A 27,503-nucleotide genomic window follows, 5' to 3' on the forward strand; every position below is an offset into this window, starting at 1 on the left:
TCTGCCGCACGACTCCATGCCTGTCATTTTTAGATTTCTATCACCCAGAAAAGACATGAGCTCTTGATCATTCTTGGGGAAATTTTTAGTTAACACTGGGTCTGGAAAAACCAAGGAGTGTGAAAGGAAAGGAGTGCTGACAGTGACCTTACTGCCTGGGGGTGGGGGTGTCTTGGTGGTTATCACAACTGACTGGCCCTTTGCTCCTCTGGGGAAAAATTCAGCCAAGGTCCTGGGCAAGGAAAACGGGGGGGGGGGGGGGGGGCGCCTGGGAAAAGATCTCTACCTAGAGTGAGGAGCCCCCATCCTTGCCCAGGACAACCTTCCAGATATCGGACACAGCCTCTGCCCCTTCCCCTTCCAGGCGCAAAGGTGGCTTTGAGCTTGGCCCTTCCAAAAAAGGCAGAGATCCCATAGGCAGGGCTTCTAACCTGCAAAAGCATCTTTAGTGCCTCTCTTTCCTGCCATGCGATTAAAAAATACACTGCCCTTGTTGATTAGCTAGCCTGAACCCTCCTTGGGCAAAGGGCAACCACAGAAAGGTCTTTTTCTCTCTTTCATCTTGCAAAAGCAAACAGCTGGCTTTGTAGATGGGTTACTGCTCTGCAAAGAGTCCCATTGGAGCTCTTTTCCAAATTAAAAAAAAAAACAGGACTATGCATTCTGAAAGCATTCCAGGCTTGATGCACTCTTGCAGGGCAGGGCGGAAGGGTGGATTTCGGTTCATTTAGACACTAAAACATTTTAATTTCTAGAGGATGCTGATGGTTTATGGGGGTGGGTGGGCACTAGGGAGAGGAAGGGCCATGGAAAATTCCATTTGTCCTAAAAATTTGGGAGCGTATAATCACCTGTAGTCTCACTAAGAAGTTAATTTCTAAAAGGTCAACACTCCAAAAGTAACCCCACCCAACTAACCTACTTACACCAGACTTAGGTCACTGTCTTGTACATTAGAAAAGGACTTTTTAAGAGAAGGCTGGAAATGACTGAAGCAACACAGGGAAGCATAGTCAAGGTCCTGAAGCGCGCTCCCTTAGCCTTTTCTCTGGGATCTCCAGCTTGAAAAGCAGCCTTTCTATCTGAGGATTCAGATTCTGTGTGCAAGCTGCACTCCCTGAAGATCAGTTGGAGGTCACCAAGCACTCTCCAAAACACCCTTCACTTAATAAACTCGTTAAGTGAAAGCACATCATTGAAAAGATGCTCAACTGCAGAGTCGGCCACAAAGTCAAAACCCAAACCATCCTCTGGTGCCTCTGGATTCCAACCCCTGCAAAGTTCCTCTAACTGAATTATGTTTCAGAATCATCCTATGCTTCAAAGTCCCACCACATACTCAGGGGCTCCTAGAGAAATCTGCTCCAGACACCAGTGAGAGGAACAGCTCAGCTTCATTTTATCAACTGGAGTGCTTTCTATTTAGCGGGGGACACATGAGATCTTTTAAAGTACTCATATGTGTTTCCCTTTTTGCTTTGACTACCAGGAAGCTCAGAGCCAAAATGGAAGCCTGACTTTGCTAATTCTAAAGGCTGAAATAGTTATTTCTGTATACAAATTTTCCCCAGATCGCTCACTGTTCTATTTTCATCTTTCTCACTGATGTCTTGATTTCCATTTTATCAGTATGTCACAAATCCTTTCTGGAAGGGGCAAAAAAAACCCCACAACCAAACAAAAGATCTATTCCAGAAAGAGAGGAATAGTATAAATGTATCATTCATAGGAACACTGCCATCTGGGACCAGACAATTCCACAAACTTCACAGAATAAATACTACTTCTGTTGCTTTCTGCAGCATCAAAAGTGGTCCCTCAAACCCCAATCCACAGAGAAATTGATGTTTCAGATGCCATTCATAGTTTAAGGGATGGGGCAGTGATCCATCCTTCCTGACCCACTCAACTGTCTCTCTCTCTTCCTGCCCTGTATCACTGAGAGATGTTCCATCCTCTTCAATGAAGTGCAAGAACTGAGGTTCCAGAACAGTTCATGTTGATCCAAACAGAGGGGAGATGCTCAAAGCCCATCCCCCTCCTGTCTAAGCAGCCAGACTAAGAAATCCCCAGGGGACACATAACTGAGACATTACCTCCTGTCAGAAGCTGTGTGTTGTCTGTTTAGTCACTAAGTCGTGTCCAACTCTTTTGTGACCCCATGGACTATAGCCCACCAGGCTCCTCTGTCCATGGAATTCTCCAGGCAAGAATACTGGATTGTGTTGCCATTTCCTTCTCCAAGAGATCTTCTGACCTAGGGATTGAACCTGTGTCTCCTGCATTGGCAGGAGGATGCTTTACCACTGAGCCACAGAACTAAACCTGGCTATCCCCTTATGTAACCCACAAAGTATAAGAGGTTTTATGGCTACAACCTCCAATTTGTCTTTTGGCCATGTCTCTCCTGGGCCCTTAATTAATTCTCCATGATCTTTCTTGGGCATATTGGAATCCCCTCACCACACACTTGCCAAGCCAGCTGAGAAATTCGCTGACTGCTTCGCCCATGGGCCAAACATCCTTCAAATCATTCCCATGTTCCACTGGGGGGTCTGCCACCATACTTGGGATGCGGCGGGTTTGAGAGCAGCCACTGCTGGTTCGGTCCCTAACAGCAGCGAAGACGGAACCACTAAGACTCAGGCAGCAGTCCACAACTGGGGAGATTTTGCTTTGTCAAGACCCTTTTGAAGGCCACCACTGGGTACATGCTACTGACATCCAGTTAGTGAAGGCCAGGGATACTGCCAAACATCTTCCAATACACAGGACAAAGAATCACCTGGCATAAAAAGCCAATAGCGCCAAGGTTGAGAGACCTCAGGCCCATGTCAGTTAAACGCAAATATGGCAGAACACGGGCTCAGGTGAGCATCATACAATAATGCCCCTTGGATTTCTAGAGGCCTTAAGAAGAACTCAGTAGTCGGGTGCCACTGACCCAAAAGGTCTTGTACTCTAGTAAGAAAATGCGTTTTGAGATGCCTGGGCAGTGTGAGTGGAGGTAAAGGAGAATAAACTCATCAAGGTCTTTGAACTGAACACTTTTAACAATTTCAGCCCTGTCCAGTGTCTTAACATTGACAAACGCTTTAGGCATATAAGTGAACACAGTGAAAAACAAACTGCTTAGGTGCAAAATGACTTGACTGCTAGAAACAACTACTACTTTCTAAGAGACTTCTTTTCCTGTGCTCAAAATCAACCACATTGGGTACTGAGAAGGTAAAAGGTAGGGAGGCCCAGGTTAAGGCCTGGTCCTGCTCAGTAACTAGCCAGGTGACCAGGAGCCAATCCAAGCTCTGCTGTGCCACCCTTCATGAAGTCAGAGGGTAACATGACACGTGATACTACAAATGGCAAGGTGGCATTCTAAAACCAAATCAAGAAACCGGAAACTGGTGCAATCACTTACCCTCCTGCTTGGGAGATGGTTCTTTGGGTTCCTTCTTATTTTTGCGACCCTCCCGCCCAGAATGGTCTTCTCCTAAATCTATGACAAGTTCACTCTCTGAATCGGAGTCCAGGCCCAAATGCACTGTTGGGGAATCCGTCTCATCTTTTCCCTTCAGCTTATCCTTTGTGGGATGAGGTGAGGGTTTTGCTTTCTCTGAAAAGTCCTTCTCAGGCTGGGGGCTCGCCTTCTCCTTGACCGAGCTTGGGTCTGCTTTGTCGCTGGCTGGTGACGTGCTGACTTTCAGCTCCTCTTTCGTCTCCGTCGGGTTCGGCAATTTGGGCTTTTTTTTGATGGCAGATGGCTCTTTGTCCATCCGAGCCCCCTCTTTGTCTTCGGCATCTTCTGGTTCGTTCTTGGACCTCTGCTCCTCATCACTGATAGAGTCACTACCGCTACTATCTGACTTCTCAGAATCCTCCGAATCACTGTGCTCGACAGCCGTATAAACATCTTCCGAGATTTCATTTATGCCTAAATTCAAAAAGAAAACCCAGCATGTGGCGTAGTCACAGAATAAAGAGCAGGAACAAAAAAAACGCAAACATTTTCCACGCCCAATGCTGGAATAAAAAAAAGAAACATTTCACATTGCATCACATTGGCCTGGTGGGGTTAGCAGCAGACTCAAGCTGCAGCTGACTACAGGTGACAAATGGAACTTGTCTGCAGGGGGTTTCAGTTACTGATATTCCAAGATGACAGGGGACCAAACAACATGAATTTCTAATTTATCCAGAGCTCAATCTTGGCAGCATGGGTAACTCACTGGGACACAGAGAATGGGAAGGATGGGAGGGAATGCTACACAGGAGCTGTTAAAACAGACCCATTTTACAGATTAGAAAAAAAAGAGGTCCTGAGAAATCACTTGTCCTGGGACACAGAGAAAACCAAGACAGAGAGGAGAGGCCAGACACATGGGTCGAGTCACCACTAGGGCTCTTCCCACAAATTTCCAAAGCATTAAGTCTTTTACCCTTTGTGTCCAGGACTCGAAGAAATAAGCCAAGGCTTAAAGCAGGGGATGGAAACTCAAGCCCATGAGCCACTTGGGGCGAGCAGACGTGTTATTTAGCAAGCAATGGTTTGACCCAATGCTTTCCAGTATTTTGTTATTTGTTGTTTTTATTTTTAACTTAGAACGTGCTGGCCAATTCATAAATCAGGAAGTTTCACACAAAAACTAATATGCTAGGCTTGTGCTGAAAGGGCAGAAGACCTGGCCACTCTGGGTCACAGGCCTGCAAGGCTGGCTGGGGCTGAGAACCACTGGCCCCTTTAGGTTGGGGGAGCACTGTCTCCGGGTGACCCAGCTGCCCAGCCCCCATCTGGCTCCCTGCCCTGAAGCAAAGTCAACCACCACTGTGCTTCTACTGTTTTTCTACTTGTAACCGAGTCCAGAGGAAAGTCACCCATTTCCATATCTCAAGCAAAAGGAGAAACGATAAAACAACAGGAGTTTCCTATATACACAAGCCAAAACGGGCAAAAGCCTATTTCTAACAATAGCTTCATTTAACCTGTTCATGTTTCCCACTCCTGGTAGCGAGCGTCATCCACCTGTAGGTAAATAATCCGATTCCCTACAATTTTGAAAAGAGGAAACCCCCATCAACTCTGTATTGTCTTCATTCTAGAGCAATGGTCACCATGAGTAGGGCCACGGAAGAGAAACTCGTAAAAGGGTAAGAGCCACAAAGAGCCCAGCAGAATCAGGAGTGAATTATATCCACCTCCTCCAGGGCTCAAATTGAGAGAATCTAAAAACCAAATCTGGTTTAACTTCTGGATCTCAGGGCTTGTGCAACTGGTAATTAAAGGCTGGACACCAGACTGACAAGCATGACCACACACGCTTGGATACTGGAGCCCAAAGAATATGAATTCAGACCCCTGCTCCTCTGCTTCTATGTAGCTGTGTGACCCTGAATGAGTGAACCACCTCTCTGAGCCTCCATTTCTTCACCTGTACAATGGGTTTGATAATAGTATCAACCTTCCAGGACAATATATGCACAATGCAGGGGGCATAGGAAGTCCTCCATAAATCCTTATTACCAATAACAAACCAAGGAGCTAGACCAGATGCTTAGAAGAACTCAAGAGGGATATAGCCTGCAAAATTTCATCCATGTCACTCAATGTCCTAACCAAACAGGCAACGCAGCAAGGAATGCTTTCCTCAGACAGCCTAAGTGACTCCCAACTACAGCTCCTTTCTCATCCAAAGGTCCAGAGCACCCAGTGACATGGAAACCTCACCTTGGACTGGCTTTTCTCTACCGAGACCCAGCCAGCCCCTATTTCCTTATAAATGCCCTCCTGACTTTATTTTCCTCTTCAACAAACATTCTAGAGCATTACTATGTGTATAAAACCAAGTATCTTGGAGAAGGCAAGTCTTTATAAGATCTTTATAAGACAAACTTCTCTGCCCTCAAGGAGCTTCCACTCTAGATTGGGAGGAATACCCCCACACAAAAGGACCACTGATGCTTTGGAGCCATAAAGTACCAAAGGAGGTGGGCAGATGGGGGAGGGCAGTCAAGGAAGAGTTCCTGGAGGAGGTGACGCCCAAGCTCAGCCTTAGGGATAGGATTCAGGTAGGCAGTGTAAAAAAGCAGGCAGCATGGGGACAAGCAAGGGAGGCAACAGATACAGAAACAGGATGCATGTACCGGGGACGGGGCGGGGGGGCATGGCCCAGCCTGGAGGGGAAGGGTTTGTGTTGGGGACACTTGTGGGATACACATGATCCTGAAGTGGAGACACTGACATGTGCAGAGAAGCACAACAGCAAACTCAGGAGGCTCTTCCTGCTTCCACACTTTCTTACAAGCAGCACCTCGAATCAGCAGGCTGCCACAATCAAAGAATGCACTCTGACAAGCTCAAAATACCCTGCTGAACAACTAACTAGCAAATCTGAAATATTCTGCCAGGAGAAATAATTTGTTGTTGGACAAACATGCCGAAGTTAAACCTGCTGCGAAAAAAGCAGCCAGGATCGGGCTTTCATTTCATCCGGGTGGTACCCCTAAAGACAGTAATGACAGTGATAATGACATAAGCAAACCGAGACACATACCTAATTGTGCTTTGCAACTCTCTATCGTCTTGTCGAGATTTAGCTGGAATCTGCTGCGAATCTGTCGCTTGGGGGAGATGAGAGGAACAGGAGCAGACTGCTGCTGGACAGATTCACTCAGCTCTTTCAGGTCCATCTCGGCCTTGCTTCGATCTGGAAGACACCACCACCCCCTCGTGAGATCAGGCACTGGAGGGAACCAGCACATAATGCTCATCACTTGGCTTCTTCTCGAAAACACGCTTTTGAGCCCAGGAGGAAAAAAACCTAAAATGTCTCTTGTTTATCCCAACAATATTATCTATTTGAAGGCCTGGGCTGACTTGGCGATAAGAGCCTGAGAACATTTGGCAGGTTTCTACTGAACCATCGCCTGGGTTGCTTTCAATACGGAAAATGCACAATCCCAGCCAGATGGTTGGTTTCTAGGAAGCTCAGCGTCACTGTGGATCCTTCAAAGTCAAAGGCTGCGCTCTGTTCAACCTCAACAACAGCAGAAAAAGTGACACTGAGTCTGGCCAGTTGGCTTTGAATTTCAGGCCCAGATCAGAGCGGGCTTGTAACCTAGAGAGGCGCTGAGCCTTGCAGAGAACGTGTTGATAAAGACAGGGAGCCCAGCTCCTCCTTATCACAGAGACCCAGTCTGGAGCTCAAATTAGAAAGAAAGGGAAAACAGGAACTTCCCTAGTGGTACAAAGGCTGGGAATCCATACTCCCAATGCAGGGGGCCCAGGTTCGATCTCTAGTCAGGGAACTAGATCCCACATGCCGCAACTAAGAGTTCACATGCCACCAAGGGGAAGGTCAAAGATCCCGCGTCTCACAAATAAGACCTGGCCTAGCCAAATAAATAAACAAATATTTAAGGAAAGGGAAAATACAAGCCAGGCAGGCCCTCCAGCCGGTGCACTGTAACTCCCTCTGGCTCCTGGCATCTATCTGAGGAAAGTGGACCGATTAGTCTTGGACATGAACCTGTGTCTTCCTGCTCAGGTAAGACGTCAACTCCTCCTCACCCTGACTGCAGGCAAAGGCCTCCACTTAATGACTCAGGTCCAAAGGTCCTGCCCGCCCCTACCCCACCTCCACCCCCGCGTCTGCCGTGGGTCTTTGTATGACCAAGCTGGCCCAGATTCCAAAGGATCCATGAGCTTGTCTCTCCTGAACTCCTTCCCTACCCTCTCTGCTGCCTCCTCTAGTGACCCCTCCAAAACATAAAAAGGGGACAAAATAGTGGAAGCAGCAAAGGCCAGGAAAACAGTGAGAGACTCTGCAGGCAGGAAGCATGGTCTTTCACCCTGACATCACCTCCAACAGACCCCAAGCAGAGAATGCGCTTGGGGTCTGATAAGGGAATGGGGGGGGGGGGCACCCAGCTCCTCTTCCCAATCCCTGAAAGCAGGTCAGGGTCAGAAAGGATGTGGGATCCCTCCAGGATCCATCAAGAACAAACATGAGCCAGCTGTGAGCTAGTCCCACCGAGTGTGAGCTCACAACCTGACTTCTCCCATCTCTTTGTCACCCCCACCCAGAGTGCCAGCTCCGCCCACCAAGCTGATACAAAGGCCAAGATACCGGGCTCCTCCAAAGGCTTCATTCTTCCCCTTAACATGGCCCGTGCACTCCGCCCTGCACCCAAGAAGGGAGCACACTCCTAACACCACACACCAGAGATTTACCCTTTTAAGGGGCCACAGGTAGTCTCCCCAAAGACCCACACAACCCACTCACAGATGACTAGAGCCACAAATTACTCCCAACGTCCTTTATCACCACAACGAGGCAAGAGTAGCAAGGGCCCTATTCCAGAGACACACTCGGGTTGGCCACCAGGGAGATTCCAAAAGTGAGCTTTCAAAGCAAACAGGGACAGCATTCTTGTCATTAAAGCAATGGCCCTAAAAAAACTAACCTGTGTGTGCACACATGTATTTGTCTGGTGTGTTTGCCCATGCTGATCAGGGGGCCTTCAGAGAGCCTCTCAGGGCCAGGACTGAAGATGCTTGCAAGGAGAATGGCTGAATGCACAACTACTTCAGAGGGGGAAGAATATTCACTCAATTTTACTGGAGAGGCATCTTTCAAAGTGAACAGAGAGAGTGAAAGAGATAAAAAAGAAAAAAAAAAGGGAGGACGACGACTGGGGAACACAGAAAAACAGGAAGATCCGATTAAACAACAGTGTGATCAAGACTTAAAGACTTCATCCACTGAGGCGAGAACATGACAGTAGAAGGGGAGGCCCGTCTTGTCATTTCTGCTCTCAGAAATGAAGCAGCACTGCATTCCAGAGGGAAAATGCAGGCAGCCTTGTCAAGCATAAAGTTGGAAAAGAAGTATTTCACAAAAATACTTTCCATGAAGTGGAGTAGCGGGAGATGGCGGTGTTGCCTATGTTAGAGGACGACACCCTGTCCTCTACAACATTCCTGTGTGGTTAACAGATTCCACACAGCTGTTACCGAAAAACACAACTGACCATATCAGGCAAGGGTCAACCAATTTTTTCCATAAGGGGTCACAGAATAAATGAAGCTCTGCACGTGTATAGGCTCTGCTGAGTGCCATAAAATAATGTGTTAAAGGAGTGTGGCTGCATTTCAATAAAACTTTATTTACAAAAACAAGTTGGGGGCCAGATTTGGTCCACAGGTTGGAAACTGTGCTGCACAATTGCTGCACAATTGAAATTGCTCCCTGTCCAGTCCAGAGCTTTTAAAAAAAAAAAAAAAAACCCTGACTACTTGGCCCCACCCCCAGAGACGGAATTCACCAGCCTGGGGAAGGCCTGAGCATTGGCCATATAGAGGTTCCCCAGGTGTTTACAATTGGCAGGTAAGACTGTAAGCCCCTGTATTGGACCAATGTTGTCTGTGAGTAAAGAAAATGCCTCATGATTAGCCTTAAACCTTGTGCACCCTGTGTGAAACGTTGGGGTTCATACAAACAGACCTACACGTCATGAGAATAATCAAGTATGAGCACGTATGAGCAAGTATGTTGACGGCCAGGGTGGGTTAGATATTCCCGATATCGAAGGGCAGAGGCGTACCTGTGTGTGTCTACACTGTGTTGTTTTCTTGTTTGTTTTTGCGTGTGTGCTGTCATGTCTTAATTCTTTGCAACCCCATGGACTGCAGCCCACCAGGCTCCTCTGTCCATGAGATTTCCCAGGCAGGAATACTGGAATGGACTGCCATTTCCTTCTCCAGGGGATCTTCCTAACCCAGGAATCCGAACTGACAGGCAGAGTCTTTACCACAGTGCCACCTGGGAAGCCGAAAGGGCACGCTGCCTCCTCTGTGTGTCTACATAAGGGCAATCTCTAAATTTAGCCTAAAAACTGAATATTCATAAGCAGGAGGAATGAAAAGATAAAGCACGTCTTTTCACAAAACCACTGAGTCAGTGAGCTATTCTGATGTTTATTCTAAGGAGAAACCACCAAAAGCGAAGGAGGGGGCTGCTCCAGGGTCCCTGAGAACGGACCTTCAGGAGTTAAGCCAGATGTAATTTTCTTTCTCAAAATTTCAGCTGTGTGTGGACTCAACTGTCCTCCACAGGGAGAAAAGATGAGCTTCTCTTTCTCATTTAGCTCCAAGAAGCTTATCAGGACTCCTTCTACTTCTGCCCTTCTATATCAGGAATATCTGCAGAATCCACCCTGGCTGTCAACATTTTGAACTTCTCAGCTGGTAGGAAGACAGCTTAGGCTATAAATGGAAACCAGGGATTTGGAAAAAAAAAAAAAAACACCTACGCTAGAGAAAAAAGGCACGATCCACACATCGCTGGAGGGAGCATAAATCAGAACCACCCTTCAGAGGGCAATCTGGCAATATCTTTCCAAATGTCAGCAGCTCGAGGCCTCTGACCCGCAGCTCCACTTCTAGGAACGTATCCTGTGGATTCACTCCCACCTGGGCAGAAGGGTCTTCATCACAGCTGTTTCCAACAGCAAAAATGGAGATCTACTCAATACCTAAAGTGCGTTGATGAATAAGTTACTGTTCACCTTTAAAGGGAATAAAATACAGCCTCTAAAATAACAGCAGCATAGCTCTCTGTGTGGTGGTATGGAAAGCCCATCTGTTTAATGAAAAGGAAAGTAGTCAGTCAAGGACATGAGCGCTGGTGTGGGGCAGAAGAGGAGGAAATGCAGATACTAATATACGTGTTCTCGGGCACGTGAGCCTAGCGGGGTGGGGGTGGGGGGCCAGGCGGGGTTCTGGCCCTGCAGAAAGTTCGACAGCAACCCTGACCTCCACCCGCTAGATGGCAGTAGCACTCACGCCCCCCGCTGGGGCAGTAGAAAGGGGTCCAGGGGTTAGGACTCCACCTTCCACCGTAGGGAGCACAGGTTTGATCCCGGGTCAGGGGACTAAGACCCCACATGAGACACACAATGCAGCGCCCCCGCCCCGACTCCCTGCTCCAAAAGTGTCTCAGCGTTGCTAAATGGGGACCAGATCAACCAGACTGATGTCTAAAAGAGCTCTCCAAGGAGACCAAATAGAGCCGACACGGACAGAGGGTGGACCAAAAAAACGGAGCCAACACTGGTCACTCTCTTTTTTGGCGGGAGGTGGGGGGAGGATAAAGAGTTAGAGGAACAGGTGATCAGAGGTGACAGGTATAGCCTGCCTCTTCATTAATCGTCTTTCTGTACTTTGACTTGGAGAAGGGAATGGCAATCCACGCCAGTATTCTCGCCTTAAGAAGAATTCCATGGACAGAAGAGCCTGGCGGGTTACAGGCCATGGAATCGTACTCTGAGTATCTGTTCCCGTGTGCATTCATTACTTTTTTTTTTCAACAATTTTTTGCAACAATTTTCAACAATTTTTTTTTCTTCAATTGTGTGATTCCGCAAAAAATCAGAACATACTGACGAACACCCAAGCCATCCCTGTAGTGTCCTGAGAGAAGACAAGCCAGCCTAGACATATGACGGACTACAATCCCACTACCTAAAGCTCCAGCCACAGGAGGAACAGTCATCATAACAAAGTGTTTTAAGGGCACTTCCTTGGTGGTCAGTGGTTAAGACCAAGCTTTCACTGCAGGGGGCACAGGTTCCATCTCTGATCCAGGAACTAAGATCCTGCATGCCATGAGTCATGCCCACCCCCTCAAAAAAAGTTTTAAAACAAAAATATAACCACTTCTTTTTAAGCTAAAAAAAAAAAAAACTCCTTCATGCAAAAGACACAGGCAGACTATAAAGAATGGTCTTTCAGGAGGCACAAGATAATGGCTCCTTCAAAGGAACAATGTCTTTAGACAAGACACCTGGGCAGATGCTCTTATCAATCAGTAAAGCAGAGATCTTCCTCACCTCATTCACTCTTAAAATAAATCAAGACAACATCTGGAAAGCCGGGGTACCCAGCCCTGCATCCACATCCTCAAAGAATGCCTGGCATCCAAAGTCTTGCTTTCTGCTGGTGAGCAATGGTGGAAGAATAAAATAGAGGAAAGTTTTCGGGTCTGAGGACATTCCATCATTGGCATCTCTGACAGGGCATCGAGGCACATTTTGTCACTAACAGTATGACGAACTGCTGAGTTTGTTGAGCCCAAAGCAAACACCGTGCATGAGACAGGAGGAGAGAAGATTCCCAGAGAAAGCGAAAAGGGGCCGAGGCGAAGGGAAGAAACACCTCCCACCCCACCCCCATCCCACCACCATGCCACAAACGCATTCCTATTCAGGACTCATTAACTGCCGGAGAGGCACAGAAGGAGCCAGAACCATCCACCTAACTTGGCTCCTTATTTTAGAGCAGAGAGAAGGAGCCCAAGACAGCAAGTGAGGCCCAGGGTGTCAACAAGCAGGGCCTTCCCCCCGTCATGCCGGAAAATAAATCATAAGAGTATCCAACTGGTCCTCAACCAGTGGGCTGGCTGTATTTCTGGCTGTACTTGTTTCTTTGGTCTAAAGAGAGATGGGTGGGTTTGTTTATTTATTTACTTACTTCCTTGTTTATCTATTTTAATTTGCTTGAGGGATTTTAGTTCCCTGAGCAGGGATCAAACCCTTACCCTTGGTAGTGAAAGCACAGTCCTAGACACTGAACCTCCAGGAAATCCCCAAAAAGAGGTTTTTAATGAAACTGATGGTCAACTTTTAAAACCTAGAAGAGCTCACATTAAAAACCTGGATTTCTGTTTTTCTTGAAAGTTCAGGGTTGAACAGCACAAGTTCAATGGGTGGGCGCTGCTTCCTTGAAAACAGCACTTTTTGCTTCATTCCACTGCCATCCAAATCCTCACCTGATCCCTGACCCCTACAGCTGGGCCAACAAACCCTACAGCACTAAGCAGTGAGAGCCCATGAAAGTGAAAATACGCCCTGTCCTGCAGCCCTGCCGTTCACGTGTCTTGGTTAAAAACACGAGCTACATGGCAGACAGGCCCAAATCTAAAGGCCAAACTCAACCACAAACCATGTGTGATCCTGAGTAGGTAACTTTATTTCTCTGTGCAATGGGGCTATTACCTTACCTTGAAGGTCACTGTATATTCTTTAATAGTTTTCACATACAGAGAGTAAAATTCACTTTTTGGAGAATACACGAATTTTAACACCTGTGCAGATGCAAGTAACCACCAGAATGCAGAACAATTCCATCTAGCAAAGAATCCCTTTGTGATGTATAGCCAAACCCTCCCCCACTCCAGGCAATAACAGATCTTTTTTTGCCATCTCTATAATTTTGCATTTTCTAGTTTTGGGTTTTGTTTTGCTTCTTAATGAAACACTATTTTGTTAGATAGAATAATGTCATTATTATCCCTGGCACTCTGTCTCACTTCTCTCTGCTCAAAGTAGTTATGTGGATGCCAGACATCAAGTGCCATGAGAATTATTATTTCCCTCCACTTTCTGATTTTTCTACCCATTCACAGCACTTTTCACCAGTCCTACCTGATCCTCTTGGCATGGGGTAACTGAAATTCCAGCCCATAAACTGCCAACATTGCCAATGCTTTTGTTTCCACTGACATGAAGCCTATGTCCCAGGAATGGAAGGAGCTGGCAGGGGGCTTCTGCAAAGAGAGCCTGGGACTCCGCCGTGCCCACCACTGATACACACGCCAGAAGAAAACCTTTCTTTCCCGCCGCCTGACTCAGAGCAGTGCACAGATGCCCAAGGACAGCCTCGATTAGGGAAGGAGCTAGTCCTGCCATGCAAGACTGGCGATTAGGAAGGGTGACCATGAGAACGCCTCCATACAGCTTTCTTTTTGAGGGTGTGGAGGAGAGTGTGAGAAAGCAAACCACACTGCTGAGAACAGGAGTGATCCCAGGGGGTGGCAAGGGGGGGGGGGTGGCGCGGCGGCGGCAGATGGGTCCTCGTGGGTTCAAATAAGGAGTTCCTGCTGGCCAACCTGAGCGGGAGCCCCTCAAGCCACTGCCCAGCCTGTCCCATCACTTCTGGGTGACACAAACAGGTGATGGGGGTGAACACAGCCTCCGCCTCCGTGGGGACAGAGACATGCCCCAGCCCCGCCACCTCTGCCTCTGCAATCCCGGTCCCCAGGACCCCCTCTCCAGGCCTCAGTTCCTCCATCCGAAAATGGCATCTCAGGACAAGATGAGCCCAGAGGGCACTGACCACCAGAGCCTGTAGATTCAGGCTGGAGCATTCAGGTGGCTTCCCCTCCCTCCCTAAAACCTGGCATATTCAAGGCCTCTGGATAACACACCCCGAGTGTTGCTTTCTGTTTGTCTCCTGCTCCTTTCTCAGTCTCCTCTGCTCACTTTTCCTAAGGTCTACCTGCACAAATGGGCTACCCTGATGGCAAAGAACCCACATGCCAAAGCAGGAGACACAGGTTCAACCCCTGGGTCGGGAAGATCCCCTGGAGAAAGAAATGGCAACCCACTCCAGTGTTTTTGCCTGGAAAAATCCCATGGACAGAGGAGCCTGGGGGGCTATGGTCCATGTGGTTGCAGAGAGTCAGACATGACTGGGCCACTAAACAACAATGTGCAAGTGGCTCAGGCCTCTCACTCTCTTTATGCTATGGGCCACGGTCTCTGAACCTCAGCACTGCCGCCGTCGCAGCTGGATAACTCTCTGTCGTGGGGACTGTTCTGTGCACCGCAGAGTTTAGCAGCATCCCCGGTGGGCAATCGCATGCCAGCAGCATCTCTCCTTCCCCACTTCCCCCAAGTTATGAGACCTACTGCTCGGAATCCAATCCCATGAATAAATCAATATTCTCAGAAATACACATTCTGCCCTGACCCAGCCTGATTCAGGCCTCCACCTGCCCTCACATCCTCTCCACCTAGGAATCTAGCAGGCATCTCAAACTTACGAAACCGAAAACTGAGCCCTTGGCTCCTGTTTCTCCTGCTGTAACCAAATCTGTCAAACCAGGCACAATCCAGCAACTCTCTGTTGCGGGGCCTGCTCTAGATACTGGTAGCTACAGCCTCCCCAGCGAGCTGCAATAACTGAAAATGTCTCCAGACATTGCCAGTGTCCCCTGGGATGACAGGGGAGCTGTCGCTGGTGAAGAATGGCTGACACAGGCTAATTCCCAACACAGCACTCAGAGAGGCCCTTCTAAAATGCCCGGTCACATCACTCCTCTGCTCAGATGGCCCCCCCCAAGGTCCACAAGGTCACTGCGTTCTCTGACCTCAACGCCTCACCTCCTCCCCTTCACCCACTGGGTTATGTCACTGGGCTCCCTTACCATTCCTACAACACACCAAGTTCAGACTGATCCTAAGGCCTTGACATTCCTCTTCCTTCTAGAATGTTCTTCCTCCTAATCTGGGCATGATTAGCTTTTCTTGTAACTGACCCCCTTGCCCCTTGACAGGATATCACCTCCCCAGAGGCTTTTCCTAACCACTGCCTCTTGCTCCCCGCCCCCCGCCATCCTGCCCAGCTCTCTCCTTATCAAAGGAACGCTTTTTACCTTCCATGGTGACATGACCTGTCTTGGTTTTTTCAGTTTGATTATTATTTCTCCCTCTCTAGAACCTAACTCCACAAGAGAGCAAGGCCCTCACTCACCACTCTCTGCCCCAGGCCAAAAACAGTGCACAGCACATAATAGATGCTCAATCAAAATCCGGGCTCATGATGGAATGAATTAATAAAAGAACTTCATAGTTGAGTGTTTAGCATTCCTGGTGCCAAGTTTTGTTAAAGATTTTGGTCTGAGATAACGCTTTTGAAAGAATCTACTGAGACTCAGTAAGTTTTTTAAAAGAAAGTAAATACTGATTCATAAAACAATAGATACTATGTGTATACATGTAACTTTAAATATACATATTTACACATGTAAGAACTGGGTTACTGTGGTCAAGGGCAAGTAAGGTGGTAAACACTGGCCTAAAGTATTTCAAAATAAAACAGTCTTGCATTTCAACAAGTCCCAAGCAATGCTGTGCCAGTTCCTTCTATTGATCTCTGTTTATCTCCATCCACTATACCTTTTCAATATCTTGCACAGAGAAAAGAGTGGTTCAAGAACCACCCACGGGGACTTCCCTGGTGGTCCAGTGGTTAAGACTCCATGCTTCTAATGCAGGGGGCAAAGATTCAACCTCTGGTCAGGGAACTAGGATCCCACATAGTCAAAAACAAATAAAATAAAAATACCAGTCTTAAAAAAAAAAGAACCACACACAAAAGAGGACATTATAACTTGCAGAAATATACACAGCTGCCACAGAAAGGAGCTTCCCAAAATTTCAACTGACCCAGGTTCAGATTCAGGATGCTGCCCGTGGTGGACGTCTTGTCTGTCTTCGTGGTGACTGGCGTTGACACTTGCGGAGAGAAAGGTTTCGGGCTGCCGGATAAACTCCCTGCTTGTCCTGTCTTGGTGGAAGCTGGGGAAGCTGAAAAAGCAGGTTACTTGTTAAAAGACAGATTTACAAATAAAGGAACATATAAAGCTTGTAGGTGTAGGGTAGAGAAGAGAGTACAGAAAGTGTATTTGATTTCAACCAGACCCCCAGAGCACCACAGAGGGGTTGGAGCGGGAAGGGCTGGCCATTTATTTCGAGCAAAGAGCTTTAACCCAATGTTAAACCGTTAAAGCCACGAAGGAAAAAGGCCACCCCAGTCATTCTATTAAACACAAAGCTCTAAGACAAATCGGCTAAGCTGCCACTGAAATTGGTTTGGCCCATTCACGGGTGTAAATCTCAAAATAAAGAGCGATTAAACCAGCCCCCACCACAGTCCAGATGCAGAGACCAGAGCCAGGCTTACAAATGGCATGTCATCCGTTTGTGGGAGACGCAGGGGCCGTGCGCAGTCACTGCACCTGCCAGGGGCCAGCTCGACCCACTGGGGGCTCGTGGGCTTCCCACTTCAAAGGTCCTGCGATGCTGAACGAAGCCAACTCCACACCAGATGGAGTGAGGGAGTGGCTGGTCAATTATCAGCCTCCTTATTGGGTTTCAAACGTTTATAGGACAGAGTCATACCTGTGCCCGAGTCTTCTAAAAAGAAGTTAAAATTCCCTACTTACTGCTCCCCTGAGCGCTATCCACTGGGTGGTGGGAAGCAGGACAAAAGCCAAACCATTAACAAAACAAAGCGTTTGGATGGGCCAACTGGGACCTGCCAAGGATCGCTGAGACACCTCCCGTTTACGGCAATGGCTCTATATTACTGGGCGGTCTTGTTGGTATAAACATGTGACAGGGACTTCACTGGTGGTCCAGTGGCTAAGACTCTGCGCTCCCAGTACAGGGGGCCCAGGTTCTATCCCCGGTCAGGGCGCTAGATCCCATGTGCTGCAACTAAAGATCCTGAGTGCTACAACTAAGACTCAGTGCAGCCGAAATAAATAAACAAACATTAAAAAACAAACAGACAACGTGTGACAGGCAACCAAATGATTGTGCATCCCCTCAGACACACAAGAAACCTCAAGAAAGCTGTGGCTGGTGATGGGTTTAGAATTGAGACATCCCAGGGACTTCAAACGTGCTTAGACACGCTGGTGGGTTCTTGCCTTCGTTTCCTCATCTGCCAAACAGGGATCCTCAGACTGAGGATTTAACGGATTTAACTCTACACCAAGTTCAGCCGGTCAACCTACATGAGCCAGCCTCAGCTCCAGAGCCAAGACCTGCCAATGCTGTTTTTAGCACAACAGAGTGGGAAAGACTCTAGACGAAGGGAGCAATGGATCCAAGCACAGATCAGGAGTCAGAAGCAAGGTTCAAATCCCAGCTCTGCGGCTGACATACTGTGTGACTTTGGGCAAGTGACTTAATGTCTCTGAATCTCCTTTCCTGAGAGCTACAAGGAGGGACACTGATAATATTAATACCGAAGGACTGATCAAAGTACCCAACTTGGGGACTTCCATGGTGGTCCAGTGGCTAAGCCTCCATGCTCCCAATGCAGGGGGCCTGGGTTCGATCCCTGGTCAGGGAACTAGATTCCACATTCCACAACTAAGAGTTCTCATCCTGCAACCAAAGATCCTACATTCCACAATTAAAAGATCCTGAGTGATGCAACTAAGAGCTGGCGCAGCCAAATAAAGTTTTTTCTAAGTCACTAAAAAAGCAACAAAAAAAGCACCTAACTCATCAACTATAAGGAACAAATAAATTCATCAATTATCTAAACAATGCCTGATCTCTCTTAATTACTATATTATCATGTGCTATTAGTGTCATATTATTTCCCCATTAACCTCTAGGGTTTTGATTTCAAGCATCTAACCTGTGACTCTCAGCCAGGAGCGACTCTGCCCTCCAAGGTGCAGTGGGCAGTGTTTATAAACATTTTTGTTTGTCACAGCTGGGGAGGGCGGTGCTCTGGAATCTAGTAGGTAGAGACCAGGGCTGCTGCTAAACATCCTATGATGCATAGCACTCCCCACCCACCCAGAACAAATAATTATCTTTGGCCTCAAATGTTAACAGTGCTGAGGTTGATAAATCCACACAGGGATGAAGGAGGTATGTCTCCAGGAAACCTTTACCTCATTTGCAAATAAGGTGAGGAGGCTGGAATGAGATAAGCAAATACATGCCAACTGGTGCTTAGCAAGTGCTCAATAAACATTTGACATTATCTTGAGAATTTAAGTTGTTTAAAAATATAAACTATAATCAGTTTCACTGGAAGGATTAAATGCCCTGCTCCAGCACCTGGCAGACAACATCCTCTCAAATGATGGCCTTGATTCCCACTTGTCCTCTAACTGCAGCACTCTAACAAGCAGAAATGCTTGTCACACAAAGAAGTAAGAATAAAGAAAGATAAAGCCATTTCAAAAGATGTAAGTAGTAACAACAAAATCTTCAGCATTAGGACTTTTAAATTATTCTTACTCATACATGTACGTTCTGTTTCCAAAAGAGATGAGCAGTGGATGAAAATATCAGGGTAGTGTGTCCCCTCCACAAGGATTAAAGCCAGGGCCTTTTTAGTTGTATTCCCTTAAGTAAATGAGGGAGCAGGTCTCCAGGGAGGCTCTTAGCGCCCTCCAGAAGTTCTGTTTGTGGCTGCAGGCAAGGCTGACAAGGAACTCTAACCCCAAAGGAACGAAAAGCCTGCAAAAGTGTGGGGTCACACGGAGAACTCAAGCAAGTAGAGTCCATATTTCCCTTCTTAACAGATCAAGTTACAAAAGTAAGAAGCAGCAGCTGGCAGGCGGTCTAGCAGAGCTCTCCCCCACTGAAGGCCTGCTGCAGGGAATTTACCAAGAACACAGGGAAAGTCATTAGTTTTATAAGTGTGTGAGTGTGTGTATACTCATGAAGTTAAAAAATAGTAACTGGAAAAATGAGCCTTTAATTTCACCTAGTTTCCTTTGTTAATAAAACTTAAGTATTGAAGGTTTAATAAACATGTCTAAACCATGCCTCACCCAACCCTTCAGCGAGGCCTCTGCACACCACTTCGAAAATATAGCCAAATCTCCCCACTTATCTCCACCCCTATCTCCAGGGTTATCACCCTAGTCCATGAATTCTGAACAGGGGTAATGTGGCACCCAAAAAATAGATCTTAGGGGCTGAGCTGAAAAAAAATCTTACTTTTTATGTATATAAAGCCCATATACAGTATGTCATGGGACATACAATACTTTCAAATTTCATAAGGGTCCACTCTTAGATATAGAGCCCAAAGAACTGAAGACTTGCACTCAAACGACGCCTCTAGGCAGCCCTATTCACCACAGCCCAAAGACAGAAACAACCGAAATATCCATCAAGAGACAGACAAGCCATGGAGCAAAGGAATGAAGCTCGGACACCTGCTCCAGCGTGGGAGACTTTGAAAACATCAGATGAAGTGAGAGGAGCCAGACACAAAGGTCACGTTTCACAGGATTTCACTGAAATGAAATGTCCGGAATGGGCACATTCATACAAACAGAATGGAGTCTGGTGGCTGGCAGGGGTGGGTTGAGAGAAGGATGGGGCGGGGGAGCCAGAGGGATGAGGAGGGGTGGCTTGGTAGATACAGGATTTGATTCTGCAGTGACAGAGAAGTTTTGGATCAAGTTAACAGTGGTGACTGCACAATATCACACAATGTTGTGACTGCACTAAATACCGTTGAATTGTTGGCTTTGAAATGATCAATCTTCTGTTATGTGACTCTCACCTCTACTTCAAAAAATTCATGGGAGGACAATTAGGAAGGAAGTGTCAAAAAAGGCTCCTTAGGGAGTGATAATCAAAGGAAATTTAAAAAATGGTTGGGAAACACTGCCCTTACCTACCATTTCCACAGAGACCCTGAAAAGTTTCCCACTGGTTCCCCCAACCACCTGCCACAGCACCCCTCTCCAGGGGCACCTCCACCTAGCAGCTATGAGGCCCCTAAAACAAGGAAAGAGAACATCCAGGGATGTCCTGCCTGCCAGCATGAAAGCCAACGACCTTTCCTCGTCTCTTTCTGGAATCTCCAGCCTCTTGTAGCCTCTTGTGCTTAGCCCCTCCAAGATCAAGTCTGCTCCTACCTCAAACCTTTACACTTGGAATTTCCCAGGAAAGAAACCCTCCCCCCTACCCACCACTCCCACTCAGACCATACTGGCTGGCAGTCGTCTATATTTGGGGCCAACACCACCTCCTTGAAGCCCTCCCTGCTGGTCCCACCTAAGGTGGCCCTGGAGGCCCTTTTGCCTTGAGAATACCAGCTCCACAAGTGCAGGCTCCTTGCCGGCCTCTGACACTGCCAGGTGCCTGAGACGACAGAATGAGTCAATATGTGAGATGATTAATTGAAGAATCAGGTCTCTATTTCTCTTCTCATGACTGTGGTCACAATAAGCAATAAAGAAATGATAATGACAATCAAAATGAAACCTCTCCCATACAAAGGTGCCAATGTACACCATCTCCTCGATATTCTGCAGCTACTGAAGGCATTCTGAGTGATTAAGCATCCAAGGGAGAAACGTGGATAAGTAGCCCACAGAAAAAATACAAAAGCTTAAGAAGCACATTTAGAGAGAAACTTGACTTGGATATAAATAAACGGTAAACTCAGCTAAAGAGGCACGGAGATAAACAGATACAGTCTGTCTATTTATAGGTTCTATCCTACAGCCTGTTCATCTGCATGGTACACTTGTTACAAAAAATAACACCTTGGGCCTTCAAGGACTCTCTGCTCCCAAGGCAGGGGGCCTGAGTTTGATCCCTGGACAGGGTACTAGATCCCACGTCAGGGTACTAGATCCCACATGCCTCAACTAAGAGTTTGCATATGGCAATTAAAAAAAAAAAAAAAAATCCCACATGCCACAACAAAGACTGAAGATCTAGCATGCTGCAACTAAAATCTGATGCAGTCAAATAAACAAATATTTAAAAAAATAAAAATGAAACATACAAGGCATACAAGGAATTCCCTGGCAGCCCAGTGGTGAAGACTCTGCGTTTTCATTGCCAAGGGCCTGGGTGGGACCACAAGTCACACAGTACAGCCAAAAAAGAAAAAAGTGTGGAAAAAAGAGAGAGAGGTTAAAATCAAGTGTACAGAAATGCCCCCATATGTGCAAATACTTTCCAAAAGCAGTCCCACATCCTTAAATGAATGCATACTTTTTTTTTCCTAGTAGCACATTCTATAGCCATAGAAACTTTGAAGAAAAACTGGAGCCCAGAATTCAAGGGTTACAAAAAAAAAAAAAACCCTTTAGCTTTTCTTGTATACCTTTCTCACCTGCTCTAATATTGCCTGGGTTTCATTTTGTTGTTTTAATTCTAACCATGTGCATTTAGTCGTTTCATCGTTTTTTTTTAAAAGTCAACTAGAGGCATTTAGATTATGGACCATTTTGCTCTTTTTAAAATGCTTTTACTGTGGTTTTGTTGGGGGGGAAAGCATTAAAACGGGTGCAAAAATATATTTGTTAATATAAAAAATGTAATGAAGTGAGAGGAATTCTGTGTGATTCCAGTAACATTCAATAGATATGTTCTTGAAGACTTTTATTCATGACCATCTAGAGAAACATGTAAAATACTAAGGTGGCCAAAACATCTTCAGCACTGGGGGTTAGAAAGTGAGCAAGGTCTCTCTCTCTCTCCCTCTCTCTCTATATATATTTATATATAGTTGACATTAAGAAAACAAGTTTACGTATCTGTTTAAAACATCTGCATTAGTATGATTTCATAAAATCTACCTCCTGTTGATAATGAGAACTGTTGCTGATGTTTAATCACTAAGTCGTGTCCAACTCTTTTCAACCCCATGGACTGTAGCCCTCCAGAGTCCTCTGTCCACGGGATTTCCCAGGCAAAGGATACTGGAGTGGGTTGCCATTTCCTTCTCCAGGGGATCTTCCTGACCCAGGGATCAAACCAGTGTCTCCTGCATTGGCAGGCAGATTCTTTACCACTGATCCACCAGAGAAGCCCAATAAGTGCATGATGTCAAAGACACATTGCCAAGTTGAAAGAAGCAAAAAGTTCAGTATGATCCCATTCTATCACACATACAAAAATAATTTTTATTATTGTCATCATCAACGTGATTATACACATTAAAAATCTGAAGGACCATCCGATTCTCAGTAGCTGTCACCTCTCAGGATGGAAATAATGGACTATTTATTCTATAATGTTAAAATTTCAAAGGAGTTAAAATTTCAAAGGAGTATTTTATATTCAGGGGGAATATAAACATTGAAGAGATTCAAACCTGAAGGCTGAGCAAAGTTTTATCGGTGTTGAAAGTCAAAAGCATGGTAGCTAAATCTATGATTCCCAATGAGTACTGGAGAGGGGACCATGCCCCTCCCATAGGGGATGTATGACAATGTCTGGAGATGATCTGACCATGGTAACAGAGGGCAGGGGTGTGGACTGGCATCAAATAGGTGGAGGTCAGGGATGCCGCAGGGCACAGGAGCCCCACCACACAGAGCCACCCGGCCCAAAATGTCAGTAGTGCTGGGGTTGAGAAACCCTGCTTTAAATCACTCTAGACATTTTCAAAAGCAGAAAGACATTTGGAAATGCTCGTTTCAATTATGCCTTCAAATGGATGCCAATCCTTTTATAAAGCCATAAATCTTGCCCAAAGGAAGACCTAATTGCCTTTGAAGTCACAAATAATTTAATCAGATAATCTACTTTGATGTACAATTCACGAGTGCCGGCTAAAACACATCATTTATTATCTACATTTACAAAACCCCCGGTCTGTGCTAAGTGCCCTTTTGACTACATGAAACACAAGTTGTAGAATTAAATTAGAAAAAAAGGGCCCTTTCCTCCCACGCACCCCAGCACTCTGGGTGGGGTAGCGGTGGAGGAGTTAATGATTCACACCTCAGCTTCTCTACTTACAGAACTTTGGAAGCAACCTATATATGCAAAGGGCTGCTGGCATCTTGCGCCACCACTCTTGGTGGCTTGTACAAAGGACCCACATAGCACAGAATCACTGGATGGTCTAGTATAGGACGGAAATGCTGTTCTGAATGGTTACTTACTAACATGGAAAATCATTCAGAACAGTTTTGTTTTTCTTGGTTCAGCTTTAGTCGCTCTGTTGTGTCCCACTCTTTGGGGCCCCATGGGCTGTGGTTCACCAGGCTCCTCTGTCTACTGAATTCTCCAGGCAAGAATACCAGAGTGGGAAGCCATTCCCTTCTCCAGGGTATCTTTCCAACCCAGGGGTTGAACTAGGGTATCCCACATTGCAGGCAGATTCTTTACCATCTGAGCCACCAGGGGAGCCCATTCAGAATACAAGGTTAAGTTAAATAGGTCTACACGCAAGAGGTGGTCCACGAAGCAAATAGTTCACAGATGCACTTGATGCAGCCTATAGTTTTTCCCATTTGTCTTGGTTTGTAAGATCCCACAGCATGTGCAATCTTAGTATGTGCGATCTTAGTATCCCAACAATGATTGAACCATGCCCCCTGTATTGGGATAGCAGAGCCTTAAATCACTAGACTACCAGGGAAGCCCCTTTGAGCTATTTTTTAAAATTGGAGATAATGTGTAAAAGCTGGGGTAGTCTGCTTTTTAAAAAATATTTGGGATTTCTCTTAAACAACCAGGAATGTGGCAACACTGAGCCGACCTTCCCACTTGACTAGAACCAGCAAGGGGAGAGGGCCACCAGTGACTAAAAAAGCACAGGTCTCTAACTCAGCACACCCATATAGGAACAGTCAGTGCTGCTTTGAGAAGCGTTACAGACACAAGCACCCATGAGTGGTTAAGTGATCGTGAAGACAAGCAGATTTCTGCTTCAATTCAGTCCCTATCACTTCCAATCCTTGCTTATTTCTGTATCTGCATGATCCCCCGAAGTACTTGTTTTCAACTTGGCATCTGATGCCAACTTGTTTTCAACTTGGCATATGATGTGTCAACCAACATAGAAAAAAAGCTCAGGATGGGGAATTCCCTGGAAGTCCAGTACTTAGGACTCCTCGCATTCACTGCCAAAGCTCGATCCCTGGTCGAGGAACTAGGATCCAACAAGCTGTGTGGTGCAGCCAAAAAAGAAAAAGTTCAGGAAACAATCTCTAAGGGCTGACTGTAGAAGGTGGGATTACCCCTGACTTTAGCTTTTGTAACTAACCATTGCTTTATGACAAATACGTATTGATTTCACAGGGCAAAGTGTATATGAAACCATCTTCCTTTCTCCCTGGAGTAACCCATGTGGAGCTGCAAGACCAAAGGCCCACCATTAGCCCAGAGGCTGGTGAAAGCCAGGCCCCAGGATTCTTACCGGAATACATATTAATTGTAATTTTACATGCATAATTGCAATATGCACATAAAATGCAACAGGATCCTACAAACAAAATACTGGCAAGGCATCAATTCTGGCCAGGAGGTCTAGATAGAGGAAGCAGACAAAACATGGAGTATATAAACTACTCTGACCCTTAACATGACAAGATTCCAGGAGTGAACAGCTTTTGGCTTACCGAAGTGCTCCTCGAAGACTAAAACCAGCCCTGAGGATTACAGGCACATGATTCTGAGCTCCTCAATGCCCTAAACAAAAGGAGGGTTTCTAAACTCTCATGAAATTTTTATCTAATGATTTATTTCAATGTGTACTTTTATGCTGCAGGCTACAAATTTTTCCCTGCTGAAACTAAAAAGGTTTTGCAATCCTATGACAAGCTACTATTTTAATACAATCTTAGATAAAACAGTCTTGCAAAAAAAAAAAAAAAAACAGTCTTGCCTCACTTATATTCTCAATGATTGTGGGGGCATTTCAATAAATATCCCGTTTCCTTCCACTAAATGCTATTATAACTGCCAACAGCAGAGGGCAGTGCGGGCAGAGCAAAGAAAGCCAGTCTCAGAATCTGTTTGCGGAACTCCCCCATTCTTCTGAGAGACCTCAATTTGCCTTCTGTAAAAGGAGGAGAGTGACTCAGAGTTTCTCTTAGTTTGTACCACATATTGGCAAACCAACCCATGTTGCCTGCAAGCTAAGAAGGGTGCAGTTCTTGTTTCGTCACTAAGTCGTGTCCAACTCTTTTTTTGACCCCATGGACTGTAGCCCACCAGGCTCCTCTGTCCGTGGGATTTCCCAGGTAAGAATATTGGAATGGGTTGCCATTTCCTTCTCCAGGGGATCTGCCCGACCCAGGAACTGAACCGGCATCTCCTGCACCGAAGGCAGATTGATTACCGCCGAGTCACTTGGGAAGCCAAGAAGGGTATTTACCACTTTTAAGTGGTTTAGGGGAGAAAAAAAGGATTCACAGCTCCTGAAAACATAACAGTCATATGGAATTCTAATTTCAGTGTCAGAGTCACATACTTACTGCCTATGGCTGTCTTAGTAACACAAACAAGGTGTTGAATAATTGCATAGTTGTGACAAGAGACAAAGCCTAAAATATTTACCACCTGGCTCCAGAAAGGGGACAGTTTCAAAGACTAAAAAGATTTTTAATAAATACCTTCTCTTCCTACACTACCCATTGGCTGCCTAACTAATGATCAGCAAAATAACCCAGACACATACTAGCAAGCAGATTATGTTTTGGGAAACAGATTTTAAATTCTACTGAAATGGGGCATCTGCTAACTCACCACCTCAAAAGTCACTCAAATAATGAGGAACTTTGACAGGAATTCTGGCATCATTTCAACCTCTGCCCCTCTTAAGGGAAGAGAGAAGCTTAATTAAACCCATTATATATGTCCCTCATATTCCTCTGAAACTGTGTTTCCTGAAATATGGTGTAGAAACATCCACAGTGGTTCATGGACCAACATGTTTTACAAGCTATGTGCTAATTTCATGTATATTAGCAAAAAAAAAAAAAAAAAAACAGCAAGCAATTTAAACACATGAGCTTGTGTATTTTATTTAGCTTCACATGAAGCTAAATTGTGGATCTAATATTTAAGAATGTAATAAAACAGGTGGTACGTACACTATAGCAAAAAAAAAAAAAAAATCACGGTGATTGAAGTTCAGGCAACAGTAATTCATGGGATTGCTGCCCATTAAAACACTTTCTCAATAGGAACTCAGGCTGAGGAGCTTGTGTGATTATACACCATATGTTGTTACCGGCTTAAATGAAATCATGTCATGGAATAAAAGTAAGCCTTTAAGGACTCTGGTCAGAAACAAGGGGGCAAAGGGCAAGCTTTTTCTGAAGCTATGTCAACAGAAGTTATGTCATCCCAGAACAAAGCTCTTAAACTCAACCTTGAGTCCGTCAACCACATGGCTGGATCAGAACTGAAGAAGAGACTGCAACCTTTACTCTGAAGAATCAAAAGCTGTTGGTGATTAACTCTGCTCCACCTAGAGCCATTCAGAGCAGCTACAAGCAGTATTTGAAAATAAGCCGCCACCCAGAAAGAAGCCACCGCGTGAACCAAAACAAGTAGAAAACTTCTGAGTTCACCACTGACTGAGGCTTCGTCATTTTATCTTCTGGGGACACTGATGTTCTCTTAACTGATGCCTGCTCCTCTTTTTTTTTTTTTTTTTTTTGGGGGGGGGGGGTGCCATCCAGCTTGGGGAATCTTAGTTCCCCAACCAGCAATCGAACCCAGGCTCCAGCAATGAGACCTTGGAGTCTGAACCACTGAACCACCAGGAAATTCCTGATGCCTGTTCCCTAAAAAGTTCTATGTGAAGGAAAGAAAGGAAAGAGGAAGGGAGGGAGGGAGGGAGAGGGGGTGATTGGAAAGGCTATCCAAGGGTAATGCTCTGGGCAGAAGTTTAAATAGTGGTGGTCCAACCTGTGGATGTGCTTTATTCATTCTGGGAAATATCTTAAGACATTTTGAGCTGAACTTTCATAACTGGAGAGTCTACATTAAAAGGCAGAGTCCCCATTTCTCTATAAGAATGTTAAGACATGAAAACCCTAAGTTCACATTTCTGGGCGGCAACCAGGGGCTAAAACCATTGAGAATGGGGCATGTGCCCTGAGGTTCACAACAGTCTCCTCAGCCCAGAGCCT

General features: G+C 45.9%; 1 protein-coding gene and 1 non-coding gene across 19 annotated transcripts in view; both read right to left on the minus strand.

Moving 5' to 3' along the window:
- The window catches only part of ZMYND8 (zinc finger MYND-type containing 8), a 116,951-nt gene that overhangs the window by 22,901 nt on the left and 66,547 nt on the right, over positions 1-27,503 (minus strand). For all 18 annotated transcript variants that reach the window (XM_070472733.1, XM_020887238.2, XM_020887235.2 and 15 more), the window contains 3 exons: positions 16,285-16,425; positions 6,549-6,701; positions 3,419-3,931 (listed from right to left, as the gene is read on the minus strand). In XM_070472733.1, the coding sequence (XP_070328834.1) occupies positions 3,419-3,931; positions 6,549-6,701; positions 16,285-16,425 (807 nt within the window). The remainder of the gene's footprint in view (positions 1-3,418; positions 3,932-6,548; positions 6,702-16,284; positions 16,426-27,503) is intronic.
- Positions 11,404-11,551, minus strand: LOC139036863 (small nucleolar RNA SNORA79). Its single transcript, XR_011489725.1, has one exon. It is a non-coding gene; the product is annotated as a small nucleolar RNA SNORA79 (small nucleolar RNA).

This window comes from Odocoileus virginianus, chromosome 9 (assembly GCF_023699985.2).
Source record: "Odocoileus virginianus isolate 20LAN1187 ecotype Illinois chromosome 9, Ovbor_1.2, whole genome shotgun sequence".
Taxonomy (NCBI): domain Eukaryota; kingdom Metazoa; phylum Chordata; class Mammalia; order Artiodactyla; family Cervidae; genus Odocoileus; species Odocoileus virginianus.